The following is an 18,866-nucleotide window of genomic DNA, read 5'->3' as shown; positions in this document are numbered from 1 at the left end:
ATGACCAAGTGGGGTTGTCCCAAGAAAGCAAAGATGGTTCAATACAGTGATTTGTTAACAATGCATTCTACTTTTTTTTAATCAAGGAAGAACAAAATGAGATAATTTCAAGACATTTAGTAAAGTTCAATATACATTTGTGTTGTGAGCTTTTAATAGTGGAAGAACAGATGCAACTTTAATGTGCTTAAGAATATAGATCCTCTTACACCCAAACTGACGTCAGCATTGTCCGTGGTGAAACACTAAAGTGCTTCTTAGAATGCTGTCAAAGTAAGGAACGGGACACAGCGGAGTCTATCATCACTCTGGCATTTAGTCCTGTTGGAATAGACTCATCAAAGAAAATAGGAAAAAGAAAGAAAGAATGTTTAAAAAAATGAAAAGAAGGCAAAATTAATATTATTTGAAAAAGTTATGGCTGTAATACGTGGAATATTCAAGAGTGTCAGCTGAAAATCTATTAGTAACAATATGAAAAGTCAGCAGGAAGAGAGGCCAAAATCTTAATATATGTTAGTCAATTTTATATTATGAAATATGATGACAAAAGATCCCATTTATAATAACAATGAAAAGAATTATAGCAATAAATAAATCTTAAGGGAAATATGCAGAACACATATGAGAAAATTCTTAAACTCCAGAGGGGCATAAAGGAAGACTTTAGTACATGGAAACATATATTTTAGTCTTATGGAGCAAAACTCAAAAATCCAAAGATGTCATGTTTTTCTAACTTAATTTGTAAATTTGATGCTATTAATTTGATTTGAAATGCTATCCGAGTTTTCTTCATAACCTGACAAGTTGATCCTACAGTTGAAATAAAATAAGCATATGAAAATATTCAGGAAAGTTCTGGAAAAATTATAGAAGAATTGGGGTGAGATAGCGACTAGCCTTATCAGACATTTAAAAGCTGTAATAAGTAAAGCAGTTTGCTATGGAGCAGAATTAAATAGCCACATCTACACCCAGGCACAAATGACTGATAATGACTTAGTGTATCATGCATCCAGGAAATAGTTTTCAAGGGTTGATGATGTCTTCCGCCACTGCCCTGGTAACGCATGTGGGTTTCAGTCCTAGCAGGAGACTGTGATTGGTTTGGGGGATTCTCACATCCTCAAATTCTTTCACTGCTCAATCAGCCCCAAAGCAGGCCTGGCTCCAGGAACGGAACCAATTTGGAGCACATTTCTAAGGAAGTGGCTTGGAGAACAAAAGCCCCAGTCCTCTGGACCTCTTCCTGGCGATACCTGCTTTGATAGAAAGCTCGCTTTGCTATTGATTCCCTAGACTGAGAAACCCGGAGGAAAAGAAGCAACAAGGGTATTTTCATGGGGACAATGATGACTGTGATACCTCTTACTCCTAAGGCACCAGATAATTCCTTTATTAATAAACTTTATTTTTTAGACCAGGATTAGGTTTCTTAAAAAGTTGAACAGAAAACAGTGAGTTCTCAGATACCCCCTTTCCCCACCCTAAACCTCACCCCACAGAATTTCCTCTACCATTAACATCTGGCTTGAGTGTGGCGCATTAGGGCGTGCGCTCTGCATTGCACATCCTCCGGGTTTCCACAGTGCATAATGTCATGCATCTCCCATTTCAGTATAATATAGAGCAGTTTCACTGTCCTGAAAGTCCCCTGAGCTCCATGGATGACTTTTTCAAAATTAAAATCAGACACAGGCCGAGCGTGGTGGCTCATGCCTGTAATCCCAGCACTTTGGGAGGCCGAGGCGGGCAGATCACGAGGTCAGGAGATCGAGACCATCCTGGCTAACACGGTGAAACCCCATCTCTACTAAAAATACAAAAAAATCAGCCAGGCGCGGTGGCAGGCACCTGTAGTCCCATCTACTCAGGAGGCTGAGGCGGGAGAATGGCGTGAACTCGGGAGGCAGAGCTTGCAGTGAGCTGAGATCACACCACTGCACTCCAGCCTGGGCGGCAGAGCGAGACTCCATTTCAAAAAAAAAAAAAAATCAAACATAAAGAGAAAGACAGAGCTCTTCTGACACTGAGCTGCTTGCCTTTCTAATAACAAGAAATTTACAACCATTGTAAATTGACCTGAAATACACCAGTCACTTTGAGAGTCCTCAACTCCTAAAATCCTTAGCTAATACCAATCTTATTAGTTTCTTTTATTTATCAAGGAGAACAAAATGAGATAATTTCAAGACATTTAGTAAAGTTCAATATACATTTATGTTGTAAACACAAATCGAAATTGGCTGCCACAATCCCAAAGGACACATTTCTAAAACACATGAGATAGTTCTGATGCCAGTACCCCTTACACACCCCAGCACTCTCCTGGGCCAATGACCGTGGCTAAGCAAGGATCTAATATTCCAGGCCTAGTATTTGTTTGCTACTATTGTCTCTCTCCAGAAGAGAGTCCCATCTCTTCCAAGGGAAGAGAAAAATTTCATAATGTTACTTTAAAAAACAAAAACAAACAAAAAAAAACAACAACCAGGCAATGAAAGACAAAGTCTTACCAGAAAAATAAGGCATTTATTACAGATTGAAAGTGATCAGAAGAAAAATCACAGAATTCACAAAATCATTCTTTGTTGGAACTTCTCTTCCTTCCAGTGCATTTTGCTGTTAAGAGAAAAGGAGCGTGAGGGTCAGACCACCACAGCATGCATTCACATTCCAGCTTTGGAGGCCCGGGACCCGGGACTCCTGGGCATTACTCAAAATTAGATCCGATGATACAAGACACTAGAGCAGCTATGCGAAGCAGCAGCTCCTTGAACAAACCAAAAGGGCGAGAGACGCCTACAGGAGGAAGAACAGGTAACTGGGTCTGGGGAGCAGACACACAGCCCCAGAAAGGAAGCTCAAATCTCATAAAGGGAAGAATCAAAGAGACCCCAAGCAGGGGCTGCAGCCAGGTGTTGGGCCCCAGGCTGGTCTGTGAAGGTGTTTGTGGCGTGAGGTCAGAAAGGAAGGAACCAAGCAAAAGCAAAAGAGTAGGCTGTCCATAGCTGCCATTGTGAGCGGGTGTGGGGCTGGAGATCAGGATACTCCCTCCAGCCATTCATCCATTTATCAGTTCATCTGTTTGATAAACACGTATGCACTGAGCATTTGCTGGGGGTTACAAAGATCAATGAGGCATAGTTTTGACCTCAAAAATCTCCCACAACCTAGTGAAGGGGGTGGAGGTAGTTAGAGTACAGCTTGGTAAATGCCAATTCCAGAGACACCCATGTGCAGGAAACCCGAGGAAAAGGGTTCCTGGAGAGGACATGTTCGCTGAACTCGGAGGATAAGCTGGGGTGGGGATACTGTATCCCAGCAGAGGGGGCCTGAGAGTGGAGGTGAGACCCAGACTCGGGCCCCAGGAGAACAGTCAGCTGTGTGAGGCTCTCCCATGTGACTCAGGAGACAGAAGCGGCACACAAGGCTGGGGACAGACAGGCAGCGCACTGCCAGGTGTGTGGGCGAGGACTGCTGAGGCGCACACTCTGAGGGAACTCATCCCCATCCTCCGGCAGAGCAAGGTCCCAGACTCGTGATAAAACGACTCTGACGACAGTGCACAGGTGCCTTTGAGGGCAACAAGACACAGCCACCAGGAAAATGCTGAACATAGCAGGCTGGAGATGCAGTTGGAACTGGAGCCAACAGCACGGAGCGGACAGAGCTGTGAAACATTTCGGAGGAAGGGTTAGCGGACCTCGGTGACCAACTGGGTGAGGTGGGGAGGAGGTCTGAGATGCATCTGCCTCAGCCCTGGGGGCCCTTGGAAGATGGGTTGGAGACAGGGGGAAGAGTGACTCTCCGAGGGAAGAATCGCATTTTGAAGGTGGTATGGAATACCCAGACGAAGGTGTCTGGCAGGCTGCCGTTGACTCAAGCTTGGAGTCCAGGCTGGAGGGACAGTGTGGAGGAGAGGGGGAAGAATCCCCAGACAGCTGGGTGTCAAAGCCCTGGGGGTGCTTGGCATCACCCAGGAGAGGGAAGGCCATGAGCAGAAGGAGAGCCAAGGCTGGAATCCTGGGGAACATCGTGGTTTCAGGGGCAGCAGGAAGAAGCCGGTCTGTGAAGAGCAAGAAGTCTTGGCCTGAGAGGGGACCAAATCTCAGAGGTCAGAAGGTTTCAAGAAAGAAGGAGTGGTCATCCACATCCGACACGGCCGTGAGGTCCAGGAGGAGAAGGGGTGGACGTGAGGATGGGACAGCAGTGAAGTGGCTACAGAGCAGGGCGGTGTCGGGTGCAGGACGAGAGACTGCATGAGGCCCTGGGGAACTCACGCAGATGGCGTTTTTAAAAAGACAGGATGAGAAGAGATCAAGGGAGAGTAATGAGAAGCTAGGGATAAACGAGGGGCCCGAACCCGCTCTGCAGTCAATCCTCATTGGTCACAGATGCTGTATTTGTGAATTCGCCTACTCACTGCTAACTAATAGTTATTTGAAATCCCAAAATCAGTACTCATGGTGCTTTCTCATTCATTCTCAGACAGGCACAGAGCAGCAAAAGATTGGAGTCATCCTTCTCACACCTTCCCAGCTGAGGTCAATCAAGGCAACGCTCTACCTCCATGTCTCAGCTCTCCTGCTGTCAACAAGTGTCCTTTTCGCGGTCTATTTAATGCCCCAATTTTTGCATTTTTGTGCTTTTTGTTGATGATGTCACTGTTTAAAATAGCCCTCAAGTATAGTGCTGTCAAGTGTTTCTAAGTGCAAAAAGGCTGTGATGTGCCTTACAGAGAAAATATATGTGTGTTAGAGAAGCTTCACTCAGGCATGAATTATAGCACTATTGCCCATGAGTTCATTGTTAATGAGTCAACAGTATCTATTAAATACAGCATCTAAACAGAAACACACATGAAACAAGGTTATATACTAATCGGTTGAGGAAAACGTTGGGAACAGAGGCTCAGAGAACTCTAACCCTGGATTGCCTACATGAGCGATAGTTTAGTATTCACTAATTCAATGTTCGAAGCAACTTTATAGATGATAGCTGCCTCAGATAACAAGAACCAACTCTACTTGATGCAGCAATTAATACAATGTGCTGTGAATGTGAATCAGAGAAAGTGTAAATGAATACAACTGCACATCGCCATGTCTGTGCCTCTGGAGTCTCGGTTGGGTCTTTTCTGTCTTCTGTGGAGCATCTGGCTCTCTTCAGTAGGGGGACTGTCATGGGAGACCATGATGAGAAGTTGTCACGAATGAATCTGATACCTGAATGTGGAAATCACTCAGAAAGCTGGCAGAGGTGGTGCGGGTTTTAGGGACCGGTCCTCCCACATAGTTGATGATAAGCAAGTATGTTTCTAACACTTTAGATCAGTTAAAGTCTTTGCCATCTAGTTGGTGACTACATTTCTAGTTTCACCCAACACATGACAAATGCTTCTTAAACAAATAAGCCTTGAAGTTTTGCCCTCTCATCCTATTTTTTTTAAATACGGAGATGTGAGAAAAACAGGAAGGAAGAGGGAAGAGGCTTTGGAAACAGACAGACATCAAGAGTTCAGTCTCAATCCCAACACTATCTCTGAGGGCAGGGGCCTCTAAATGCCTCTGCTTCCTCCTCCATGAAACAGAGAGAATGACAAGAAGAAAACTTCATTTGATTGTTCCAACGTTTATGCAAGGGAATGTACGAATGGGTCCAAACACAGGCCCAGGCATTCTTGAGAGCTGTGATATTCGTGGGCACAGAGGCCAGGCACAGAGGCCAGGCACAGAGGGGCATTTAATGAACATCTGTTGAATAAATGGATAAAATTATGAGAATGATTCTTTTTACTATGCCCTTATTGACAAAAGGCCTCAAAAAGAACTGCCCCCTTTGCTGCTCTTGGGCATAGTTTAGGAACTCCACACTAACAATCAAGATTGTGACATAAAGAAAAATGCATCACTCACACTGCTATGGTTTGGGTGCTGAGGGGCTTCTGGTCACTACATAATTGAAAAGTCAGAACTATTCCAGCTACAAAGATAAGAAAGTCTAAGATTCTCAAAGAGATTTTTTTCAACATGGGAGCTGGGACCTGATTTTCTACATTTCGTACCTTAGAGCAATAAATGAGAAAAAAATTCAGAGTATTTTATTTAAATATTACATTTCACTATCTACTCATATATCAAATCGTTTTCTGGCAACATGAAAGAATCCTAGAACAGTGTTGAGGGCTCTGGGGATTTCATAACAAATAGCCAAAGTCTCTGCCTTTAAAGAGCTCCCCGGTGGAAAAATGTCACTCACAATTTAGAAAGAGTAATTTTGTTTCTGGTCATGCATTCATTCATTCTTTCCTCCCAGTCTGATTGATTGTAATCTATACACTGTTCTTAGCACTATGAAATTGACGAAGGATATTTTTCATAATTTCATATAGACATATCATTAATAATATTTTTACTTCTTATAAAACTGAAATAATTAACAAGGAGAATGCATCCTCAAGAAGTTTATGGTCGGCATGGTGCCTCATGCCTGTAATCCCAGCACTTTGGGAAGCCAAAGTGGGTGGATCCCTTAAGGTCAGGAGTTTGAGACCAGCCTGGCCAACATGGTGAAACTGCATCTCTACTAAAAATAGAAAAATTAGCTGGGCATGGTGGTATGCACCTGCAATCCCAGCTACTCGGGAGGCTGAGGCAGGAGAATTGCTTGAACCTGGGAGGTGGAGGTTTCAGTGAACAGAGATTGTGCCACTGCACTCCAGTCTGGGCAACAGAGCAAGACTCTGTCTCAAAATAAAAAGGAAGCTTGTGGTCTAGTATAGACCAAAAAAAAAAAAAAAGTAATAATAAACCCTTGAAGGAATTGCATCCTGAGAGGTTAAGGAACTGGATCACTATCGCAGATGGGAGAGCAGGCTCAGAATCAGGCCCATGGATTCCAGATCCCATCGGATTGGCCTCTTCACTAGACTCACTGTGCCGGCCTCACCAGCCTCATTCTGTGATTGCAGGGAACCCAGCATGGTGTAGAAACCTGTCCTGCTAAAGGTCACGGGAGGACAGAGATATAACTGGGACTTCAGTCAAATCCCATGTTCAGGTCAGGGCTGCAGCTGTCTTTAAAAATAAATGTTTTGAGTGATCAACTTCTTCATAAAAATCAGATGATGAATTTATATTGCAATACACATATGTATACACATCCAACATTATCATGTTACAATAAACAAAATATAGCCAATCCACTGAGAACTCTATCCTCCCTGCCCCAACCCATGATATTCTGTAAAGAAAAAGAAAGATATCATTTACATTTATATAAAAGGAATATGATGTGTCTGTTTCTTCATAATGAGTAGATTTCGATCTCAGTATGGAGCTAGTTTTTATATTTAGAGTTGTGCCATACATTCAAAAGAAAACCTACCATTTGTATCTTTCATCCAAGAAGGCCTCACTGGTGAATTTCCCTTCTATTTTAGTAAAATGTCAGTTGACTTCTTTCAAATCTCAATATGGTTAAAAATTAATTATACTATGCTTAACTTATGTTTTTGGTAAAAGAATTTCAAGAACCCAAAGTGAAGGATTTCATTCACTTAAAAAATATTTACTGAGTGCTATTTATTGAGTGTGCTGGGCTGTGTGCAGGGCACTGGGAGACAGTGGCAGTTGAAGTTCCTTGAGACCTCCTCTTGGGGAGTCTGGTAGTCAGATGGGTGACAGGAAACAACCAATTGCAGTGCCCTGTGATGAGGACCCTACAGAGGCCCAAAGAGGGACATCATCTCTGATTCAGTGGCGGTGGCTTGTGATGTCAACATAGACCTCCAAAGGGAAGCGACAACTGAGCTGGGACCTGAACGGTGAGGCAGAACTAGTCAGGTGGATGGTCCCAGTAGAGGCAGAAGCTGGAGGGACTACAAGTACCTCAATGCCTCAGGAGCTGAGCAGCCAGGTAGGCTGGAGATGTGGGCAGACCCAGGTCATGAAGGCCATTGTGAGCTACACTGGGAGTTTGGACTTTATCCTGAAAGCATGCAGTGTTATGAAGACTGTAAAGCCCGTGAACACTCCAGCTTCATTATTAACTTGTGTGTGCACATGTGTGCATGTAAAATACCTATGCATGGAATTGATGTCTACAATTCCTTCTTGACATTCCTCTTAGGTGTGCCCTTCATGATAGCTACATTTGCTCCCATCTCGGCCCTAGTAACTGGGAATTTATACACATGTGAAACTCTGTGAAGCTCAGTGCCAGTGTGATAAACCTGGACTCCATCTCTAGCTTTCTATAGAACTGGGGCAGATAGGCTGTTCTTCCTCTTGGCCCAGTGTCTAGTTGTTGCCCACCTCTGCTCAGTCCCACAAGTGAAGCAAGCATTAGTTTATATGGGGCAAGGATCAGAGTCTCCTCCATGTTTCATGATAAACCTGAAGACAGTAAGCAAGGTAGACATTGTGGGATCAGAACCTGAGGCAAGAATACAATCAATAGTTCATTGGTGATGGTAGTGAAGTGATGGACCAATGCCAGAGAAATGTGTGGGGGAAGTGAATAAGACCGGACCCCAATGTACATTCCAAGAAGATGAAGGATGAAGGGGAGTCAGTGATGCCCTCAAGAGTTTTAGCTTAAGCAAATTAGGTGGATGGTAATGTCATCAATTAAGAAAGGGAACTTGAGGAAGCTAGTTGAGTTTCAGGGACACCCAGGATACACAATGGCAATGCCACATAGGCAGTTGATATAAAGGCCTGGATCCGGACTTAGAGTGTGGTAAGAGACAAGTATTTGGAAATAATTATGCATCATTGATAGTTAAAGTCAAGCAAGAAGAAGAGATAAAAGAGTAATCTACAGAATAGGGGAAGAACTAAACTAAGGAGATTATACAAATGCTCACCAGTATTTAAAGTATACATCAGCCAGGCGCGGTGGCTCACACCTGTAATCCTAGCACTTTGGGAGGCTGAGGCAGGCAGATCACCTGAGCTCAGGAGTTTAGACCAGCCTGGCTAACATGGTGAAACCCTATCTCTACTAAAAATACAAAAATTAGCTGAGTGTGGTGGAAGGAGCCTGTAATCCCAGCTACTAGAGAGGCTGAGGTGGGAGAATCGCTTGAACCCAAGAGGCAGAGGTTGCAGGGAGCCAATATCATGCCATTGCATTCCAGTATGGGCAACAAGAGCGAAACTCCCTCTCAAAAAATAAATTAAGAAATAATAAATAAAATACACATCAAGAAAAGGAAGCTAGATGGTATTTCATAGATGTGAGGTGAGGAGGTTGAGGAAGCAACCAGAGACTACAGTTGTGTCAAAAAGTTTAGCAGGGAAGGAAGAATGGAGGGAAGGTAGTTGCTTAGATGGATGAGATGGGCCAAAAGAAGGGGCTGTGCCCTTGTTGTTTGTTTGCTCCTCAAATGGATAGACTTGATCACATCAGTGGCAACAGATAAAAATGTCATGGGAAAAAATTGAGGGTGCATGAGATTGAAGAGGCAATTGAGCAGAAGTCTTGGGAAGGAGGTCATAGAAGCCAAAAGGCAAAGATTTGAATAGCACATTGTAGATATTTGGAGGCCGGCAGTTTTAAGGCATTCACTCCACATAGCTTCTATTTCTAAATACACATGTGTGCACCTGCATTTTCTTACCTCAAGGCTGTTACTCAAAGTCAGCATTTATTCTTGCTCTGTGCTGGTGGTTTGGGTATCTTCTGTTTCCAGGAGGCAAAACCCTTCTCATGATCTCTAAAGATAGAAAAGAGAAGCATAGGCTCTGTCAGTCACATCAAGAGCTGGAGACAGTGTGGACAATGTTACTACAAATTAATGAGAAGGATTGTGACAAGCATAACCTGAACCCATCTGCCATGAGAATACCTGAGGGCGTGATAACTTCATCTTCCTTATTCCACTCTCTCTCCTTCTCCCCTGTGTTGTGTTACAGCTGGGTCCAGTGCTCATTTCTCCCCACTCTGTATTACTACATGTGATGTCTCAGCCACCATGGATGCCCTCGAGGGCAGGAACTGCCACATTTATCTTTCAGTCCTCCATGGGACCTACCCAGTGTTTGGCACACACATTTGTTGAATTAAATTAAATCATCATGTTCAAAGCAGTCTCCAAGACAGCTGCACTTCTGTGTCAATGATGCTCCTCCAGGCCCAATGTGTTTTTAGATTTTGGCTTAGAAATCTCTTCCAAGACATATAAAAGAATTGGTCACATTAATTTATATCCATATAACATTTTTAGGCCCAAATGGCATTTGTCCAATGCAATAATCAGTTTCCAAGATGGCTTCCTGGTATTCACACTCCTGGGCAGTCCCTTCCCACATTGGGGCAGGATTCGCCTGTGTGTTTAATAATAAACTATGCAGGAGTGAAGTCATATCACTTCCAAGATTAGTTTATAAAAGACCGTGTCTTCTGCCTTCGGTGCTCTTGCTTGCTCATTCTCTCTCTCTCTCTCTTTCTCTCTCTCTCTCTCTCTCTATCAAATCATCATCTCTGGTGGGATCCAGCTGTCATTATTTGAGGACATTCAGAAGTCCTATGGAAAGGTCACATGGGGAGAAACTGAAGCCCTTGGTCCACCAGCCTGTGAAGAACTGAGGCTTCCTAACAACATGTGAGTGGGCTTAGAGGTGGCTCCTTCAACCCGTCAAGCTTCAGATGAGATCACAGCCCAGTCAACATCTTGTCTGAAACCTTTCGATAGACTCTGAGCCAGAACCACCCAGCTAAGTTTCTCCTGGGTCTTTGACCCTCAGAAACTGTGAGGTAATAAATGTGTGTTGTTTTAAGCTGCCAAATTTTCGGGTAATTTGATACATAGCAATAGATAACCAACACACCCAAGTTGATTATTAATCTGATTAATCAGATTTATTTCCAAATATCTTTTGAATATTCCCAACATCAGATCCAAGGGCAAATGTTTGCCACCAGGACAGAGACTAAAAAAAAAAAAAAAGCCATGGATTCTGAAGACAATTCCAAAAGAAAAGCTCATAAAAACGTTTCAGCAGTGGTCATGCTGTTGTAATAACTGTATATTCTCCCAAAGTGACAACTTGGATGAAATATAAAACTAGCATTTAAAAAAAAACAAGCATCAGGTTATAAGTTCTAGCACTTCAAATAAACTGGAGTATGCCTAATGAAGGTCAGACTTTGAGCTCACTGAAATGTTAATATCTGTGTTATTCATTTTAATGGGGAATGCTGAACATCAGGTGGATTTTGCAGCTCTTCTGGGAGGCAGCATGAAACAGGCACAGGTTTTAGATTCTGACAAATCTGATTAAAGTCCTGCATTGGCAATGTAGCCACAAGCAAATTAGGGAAACTCACTAAGCCTCAGTTAGCTCACCCACAAAATGGGAAAGAACACAGTGCTACCTCACAGAATGGTTGTGACACTGAAGAAGAAAATTGTGTTAAGCAATTAGTACAGGGTAGGCAATTTGCATATGCCAATTAATGCCATGAGTTCTTACTGCTTTCTTCGTCTATATAAGCAGGTAACACACCTGGTTGACAGGGCTATCATGAGGACCAAATGAGAAAACTGATCTGTACAGGAGAGGGACAAAATAACTTTGTTTCATCCATTTGGTGAGAAGTTTGGTTGAGTATGGCAAAAAGAAGATCATTAGACACGTTGTATGCCTGCATCAAAATATCTCATATATGCCATAAATATATATACCTCCTATGTACCCATAAAAATTAAATTTTTCAAATTTAAAAAGAGAAGGTTATTAGAGTTCATGCTACTTTTTAAATGCTCCAGAGAGTGTCAGAAAAAAATGGTGAATTCTTATTTCCTGAGCCAGATTTGATATTTTGATTCTTAGTAACTTTTAAGTCAGTTAGTGCCTCAAGGCTATCTTTTTAATGATTTGCAAAGCAAGTTTATACATTACTATTCTTTTCATTTTTACTTAAAATATTTTGTCTTTCAGAGATTTAACTCCTATGAAACTGGAAACAGCTATGAAATAGGATTTCTCAGGAATTGACCAGATTGATCAGAAAAGGGTCTGGTGGCACAGCAGGAAAGAAGCCACTTACCAAGTGACTGATCATAAAATTGTTCACTTGTGGACTCATCTGGAGTGAGACCTGTAACACAGTAATAATCATAAGACAAGACTCCTCTCACTATTCCAGAATGTTCTATGACTTCATTATGAATGCCACAATATGCTTCTTAAGCAAAAAAGCAGTAAGAGATCACCACTGAGTTTTATTGCTATCAGCACTAATAGGAAAAATGCCTCCTAAATCATAGAACACTAACCCAACCCACTTTGTATTAAAAGCCACACAGGGAAAGAAAGAAGAGGAGCCCTTCCTCCCTGAACCAAGACATTCAAAGGGATGATCAGATCTAGTTGTATGGCTGAAAGACGATAGAATTCAGCCTGTTTACTCCTGATCCTCCCAGCTACACATTCTTAAGGGGAAAACCAACACTGGCTCTGTTTACTTGGCAGAGATGTTGGGGCCATTAAATGGAACGATGTATGGAAAAGCTCTGTTGTGAATACAAAGAAATATCTAAATGAATAGCTGTATCATTACTACCTAGTGATAAAAAGTAAGCAAAAGCAAAACAAAATATTAATTTTCTTTTTTTTTTTTTTTTTTTTTGAGACGGAGTCTCGTTCTGTCCCCCGGGCTGGAGTGCAGTGGCCGGATCTCAGCTCACTGCAAGCTCCGCCTCCCGGGTTCACACCATTCTCCTGCCTCAGCCTCCCGAGTAGCTGGGACTACAGGCACCCGCCACCTCGCCCGGCTAGTTTTTTGTATTTTTTAGTAAAGACGGGGTTTCACCGTGTTAGCCAGGATGGTCTCGATCTCCTGACTTCGTGATCCACCCGTCTCGACCTCCCAAAGTGCTGGGATTACAGGCTTGAGCCACCGCGCCCCGCCAAAATGTTAATTTTCTATGACTGTAATTGTTGCAAGATTATATACATACGTATTTCTAGTTTTAAATGACTCACTAGGAAAGAACTGCAATATGAAGTTATTTTAAGAAAAAAAATTAAAAAGAACAAATCTTAACTTACCAAATGGAGAATTGTTTCTCCATTTACGAGATCCCAGCATGTCCCCAAAAATCATCTAAAGAAATTCAGGCATCAGGATGTTTCAGCACATGAAAGAAAGAAAAAGAAAAGACACTGAAAAATGTAAATGTCATCTGGAAGACTCTGATATATGTTATATAATCCATTTTTAATGAAATAGGCAGTATATTATATTAAATAACTTTATATGGTATCAAACATGTAAGTCTAAGAAAGCACATGGGGAAGAGCAACCTACGTGAAGTTTAAATTGCCCACAGATCTTTCCCCTAGACTGAGAATGTACTCCCAAACATGGTCGACCTCCAGAAAAGCAAAACCCTGTTACACAGACTTGCACATAGACTAAGTTTAGGTCAAATTTTAGAGTTTTCTCTCTACAAAGTCATTGTAATATGTTCAGTAGGAAAAGGTGTCCACAAGAAGTTTGTATGAAACCACTAAAAGTCCATGCAATCATCGCAAAGTAAAGTGGTTGCTTGGCTCACAGTCTTTCTACCAAGAGTCTTGGTAGGCTGTCCTCCCTGTCCTGGACAGTCACAGGTAGTCTCTTGGCCTCCATCACAGTCATTGGACCAGGAAGGGACACATACCAAGACAATTTAAGAGAGAAAGAGCATTCCTTTCAACAGATAGTGCTGATACTACCAGATATGCACATGCAAAAGAATGAAGTCGAACTCCTTCCTCACATCATATGCAAAAGTCAAATCAACATGGAGCATAGACCTAATGTAAGACTACAGAAACAACAAAACAAAAAATTACTAAACTGGACTTCATCAAAATTTAATTTGGCTCTTCAAAGGGCACCATCAAGAAAGTAAAAGATAATCCACAGAGGGGGAGAAAATGTTTCAAAACAACTCAATAAAAAGACAAATAGTGCAATTAAATCATAGGCAAGGATTTGAACAGACATTTCTTCAAAGAAGATGTATAATGGCCAATCAATAGTCATTAGAAAAATGTAAATTAAAACCACAATGAGAGCTGGGCACAGTGGCTCATGCCTGTAATCCCAGGACTTTGGGAGGCGAGGCAGGCAGATCAGCTGAGGCCAGCAGATGGAGACCAACCAGGCCAACATGGTGAAACCCTGTCTCTACTAAAAATACAAAAATTAGCCATGCACGGTGGCACACACATGTAGTCCCAGCTTCTTGGGAGGTTGAGGCACTACAATTGCTTGAACCCGGGAGACAAAGGTTATAGTGAGCCGAGATTATGCCACTGCACTCCAGACTGAGTGATAGAGTGAGACTCTGTCAACAACAACAACAAAAAACTACAATGAGGTACCATGTCACACTCACTAGAATGGTTAAAATAAAAAAGACAAGTATTGACAAAAATGTATAGAAACTGAAATCCTCATACAGTACTGGTGGGAATGTAAAATGGTACAGCTGCTATGGAAATAATGTGGCAGTTTCTCAAAAAGTTAAACATAAAGTCACTATATGGTCATTAAACATCGAGTTACTATATGATCCAGGAATTCTGTTCCCAAGAGAATTAAATATATGTGTACACAAAAACTTGCTCATGAATGCTTCTAGCATCATTATCTGTGATAGCCAAAAAGGGAGAAATAAACCAAATGTTGATCAACGAATGAATGGATCAATCAAATGTGGCTCTGTAAAATGCAACAATAAAAAGGAATGAAGCACTGATGCATGCTACAACATAGATAAACCTCCAGAACGTTATGCTAAGTGAAACAAGTCAGTCACAAAAGAACACAGGCTGTATGATTCCATTTGTATGAAACGATCAGAATGGACAAATCCATAGACATACAAAGTAGATTAGTGGTTGCCAGGTGTTGGGAGGAATGAGGAATAGAGAACGACTGTTATTAGGGTCTCTCTTCCACGTGATGAAAGTGCTCTGGATTTAAATGGTGGTGGCAGTTGTGAATATACTAAAAAGCACTGAACTGTACACATAAAAAGGGTGAATTCTATGGTATGTAAATTACATCTCCACCAAAATGTATTTTAGAAGGGGAGTATCAAAACATCACATTGTACACAGTAAATATATAAAATTTAAAATAAATTAATAATAAAGTTATATGTATAAAAGAACAAAAAAGGGGACACCTAAGCCAGGCCAGCAGGGGAAATGCTGAGAGGTTTCTCTAACTGGCAGCAGAGAGAAATGCCTCCTTTCCCTCCTAAGTACAGAGGACATAGTCTGGAGTAGCTTGAGGCTTTACTTCCTGCTGCAAGGAGGAAGCCTCTCTGCAGTAAGAGTGGGCGTGGAGTGCGGGAGGCACAGTGACAGAGAGAGAGAGACAGAGAGAGAGGAAGGAGGAGAAGATGGAGGAGGCAGAGAAGGAAGGAGAAGGAGAGGGAGAGGGAGGAGGAAAGGGAGGAAGAGAGAGAGAGAGAGAGAAAGGGGAATGAGGGGAAGGAGGAACAGGGAGGGGCATAGGGAAGGGGAGGCAGGGAGAGAAGGGGAAGGAGAAGAATGTGGCACATACAGGGCTGAAGGACCCTAAGTCGAGTTGTCCCTGAAGCCAACTTCTCTCCTTCCTTTCTGGGAATGTGATCCAGGGAATTACCTCTTTTTGGCTTAGACTACTTTTAGTTGAATATCTATCTCTTGAAATGAAAGGCAGTAAGTAAATTAAATGCCTGTCACCCCTCCCCTGAGCTCAGAATTCCTGTCATTATTCTTCCTCAGTTTCTCTCTCTTGGACTATTTTGGGTCTCGTATTGGAAACCCTAGCTGACTTCATCGTATCCACTCCAAATCAGAAGGATTTGTCTAAAGTCAAGCTCACTTATTAGAAACTGAAGAAAAAAAAAAAGAGAGCGCCAACCTACAACTGTACTACGTTGTACCCTTTCAGCATTGTACTCCTGATGGCGCCTGCACCAGTATAAGACTGAGTGAGTGCTTATGCACCATATGGAAAGCTTTTCTCCTCTACACATTTCTCTTTCAGGATTGTAAAAGAAATAATAAAAACTACAGTAATTCACATATCTATTTAGTCAAGGATAAGAGAATACTTGCAAATTTAGAAAATTATTTTCTCAATTTTTCATTGTTACTATACTTTAAAAAATTATGTCATGGAAAGTCCAAAGATTTTATATTCAGGTCTCTCATTATGTCCTTGCCAGACTTACTCTAAGTCCTTATTAGTCATAATTTGGATTTTGGGGTTTATTTGCCATGGCTTCCATTTTTCTTTATCTTACATTCCTTACTCTGGAAATTCCTCTACATTCTCTATGTGTTTTTCAAGTGATCTTTATTCTTATTACTCTGGGAGTTTTTTTCAGTTTTGTTTCTTCTATTTCTTCCTTCTGACGATAATTTGTTTGTTCTATGACTAAATTTATCCTAATCTAATGTCTTTCATATTTATAATATCACCATTTTTTTCACTGAAAATGATTACCAGTTGTTCTCTCATTTCTTCTCTGTTTCATGCAAGAAATTCATTTCAGAGTTTCCAGGAACTACTCAAGTCTCTATCTGCTTTCTTCTTTCCTTTTGAATTGTAGAATTTTTTTAATTTGAGAATTTTTAAAAATAAATTTGCTCAAAAATGTTTATGATCACCTAAGCTTTAAGAACAAGCAACCTGGGAGTTTATTTTAAGATCTAGTTTTTTCACAAGGGCTAACTTAATATCTGAGTCTTCTTAGAAAACTTGAAATCGGAAGAAAAGAGAGTGGTCTTCACTATGCAATTAGAAAGTTGCAACAGATTTGTGGGCTTTGCAAACAACCAGAACCCATTTTCCCATTGAGGGGTGGAAGAGGCGTTAACTTAGCTGGCCATTTACTAAATTCATTTTGTGTTGAAGGTCATAAAATGAACCAGAATCCATTTCTCTCAACATTCACTACTAAGCCCTAGACCCAGTCAGCATTCTCTCTCACCTCTTATTTACTTCATATTTACTCCATATTTATTCTTACCTAGTTCCAATCTGTTCATCATCTGATTCGGTTACCCTCCTCCACTCCCAACACACACACATTTAAAACCCTTTCATAACCCCATGTCTTCAGGATAGAGCCAGACATCGTCAACAGGACCCTCAAAGTCCATCTTGACTGCTAGTGTTCCTCCAGCTCCACCTTGTGCCTCCCTCCCCATGTTTTTCTCATTCCTGTTGTAATAGAGTTCTATCCATTTCAACCTACCAGCTTTCCTGGCAATTCAGGGTACTCCACATGATTTCCCCTATGCTTGAAATACCCTTCCCCCTCCACACTCTGCCCTGTTTGTTCTAACGTATACCCGCCTTCTGAATCTTGGCTGGAAGGTCAGTTCCTGGGATAAGCTGTCTGCTCCCCACGTGACCTGAATTCCTCTCACTATGTAGCCCCCAGTGCCTGCCTGACAGGGTAATTCCTGCTTAGTGGACACCTTTCCCCCAGACATGTCTATAAACTCCACAAAGGTTAGCACTGTGCTTGTCTTCCTCCCCACCATCTTTTTTCTCATATGAACCACAAATCAAGACTAACAAAAGACTTGTGAAGCGATAAGCATGGTCCTTGTCATTTCTGTGTTAGCTGGGCCACAGTGTATGAGTGTGTTACAACAGAATGTATTTGACTTCCTAAATATTTCAATAGGATCTAAGGAAGGAGGCCCATGGTACTCGCCCCAGCACTAAGAAACGAAGATTCTTCAACTATGGCTCCAGAACAAGTTCAGAGATCAGCTGGGAGATGACCTTCAGAAGTTGTCAGTGTGAATGGGATCAATCAATAAGGCCATACTCAACTGAACTTTTTGTGGAGAAAGTCCTAATAAACTGTGTGAAGTTCTCTTTGTACCAATAAGGCCATCCTCTGTGATAGGAGTGTCTCAGTCATTAGTTTCATTACTTTCTAATTCTGAAACGTACTTCCAGACAAAATAGTTAAGGCGTGAGTATGTTAATTATATGGGAAAATTAACTTTTATGTGTAATTCTTGAAGTAGAAATTTTATAATATTTTAATGTAATTTTCACTAGAGTTAAATCTTGAAAAACTGAACAAAAATATTAAACAGAAAGAATATGTTTGACAGAATCATCCATATAATGTTGGAAATATTTTAGAAATATCTGTCAATAATATTATCCTATTACACATGAACAAATATGTCATGCTTTTATCCCTAAAGTGAAGAGATGGCCTCTTCTTATCATATTCTTGTCCATTTCTTCCCCAGTTTTCTTGCATTTATACAACAAGTATTTTGTGAGCTGTGTCAAACATTGTGCTGCATCAAACATTGTCCTGGGCTGACAAAAACAAACATTCCCTGCCCTCATGAGACACACAGTCTAGTAAGGAAAGCAGCCAATAATTGGACACATATATAATATAATTTCAAGGAAAAAATGTCTATGTTATTAATATTACAGTATTATTGCAAATCACTTTCAATACAATTGAGAAAAAATAAGGGTCCTGCCATCCGTTGAGTATCCCAGTGCCAGGCCAGATCCTTCATGTCCATCAACTTACCGGATTCTCTCAACAGCCTATAAGGTGGTCTTTATGACTGCTAGCATTTAACAGATGAAGAAGTCATGGATCATGAGGGTTAAATGAAAGTCAAGTGTCCTGACCTGGACTGCAGAGCTGGAAAATAGTTTTGAACACTGGTTCAACAAAAATGTCCTTCTTGATTACACTAAACCACAGTGCCAGCAAGCCACATACTTAGATCTGAAACTTCAAAGGTTTGCTAATTGTTACTTTAAAGCCATTTCCCAATCCCAGGGAAATCAAGTGTGTGTGT

At 41.4% G+C, this 18,866-nt stretch overlaps 1 protein-coding gene across 1 annotated transcript in view; it reads right to left on the bottom strand.

The window, feature by feature from the left end:
- Positions 1 to 2,515: 2,515 nt before the first annotated feature.
- Positions 2,516 to 18,866, bottom strand: part of SPP2 (secreted phosphoprotein 2) — a 52,194-nt gene continuing 35,843 nt past the window's right edge. Inside the window, exons 7-10 of the mRNA XM_031651717.1 lie at positions 13,068 to 13,122; positions 12,064 to 12,114; positions 9,632 to 9,727; positions 2,516 to 2,625 (exon numbers count right to left, since the gene is read on the bottom strand). Of these exons, the coding sequence (XP_031507577.1) occupies positions 9,642 to 9,727; positions 12,064 to 12,114; positions 13,068 to 13,122 (192 nt within the window). The 3' untranslated portion in view covers positions 2,516 to 2,625; positions 9,632 to 9,641. The remainder of the gene's footprint in view (positions 2,626 to 9,631; positions 9,728 to 12,063; positions 12,115 to 13,067; positions 13,123 to 18,866) is intronic.

Source organism: Papio anubis, chromosome 10, assembly GCF_008728515.1.
Source record: "Papio anubis isolate 15944 chromosome 10, Panubis1.0, whole genome shotgun sequence".
Classification (NCBI taxonomy): Eukaryota; Metazoa; Chordata; class Mammalia; order Primates; family Cercopithecidae; genus Papio; species Papio anubis.
Note: the sequence above shows the minus strand (reverse complement) of the source record. Positions and strands in the feature narration are given on the sequence as shown.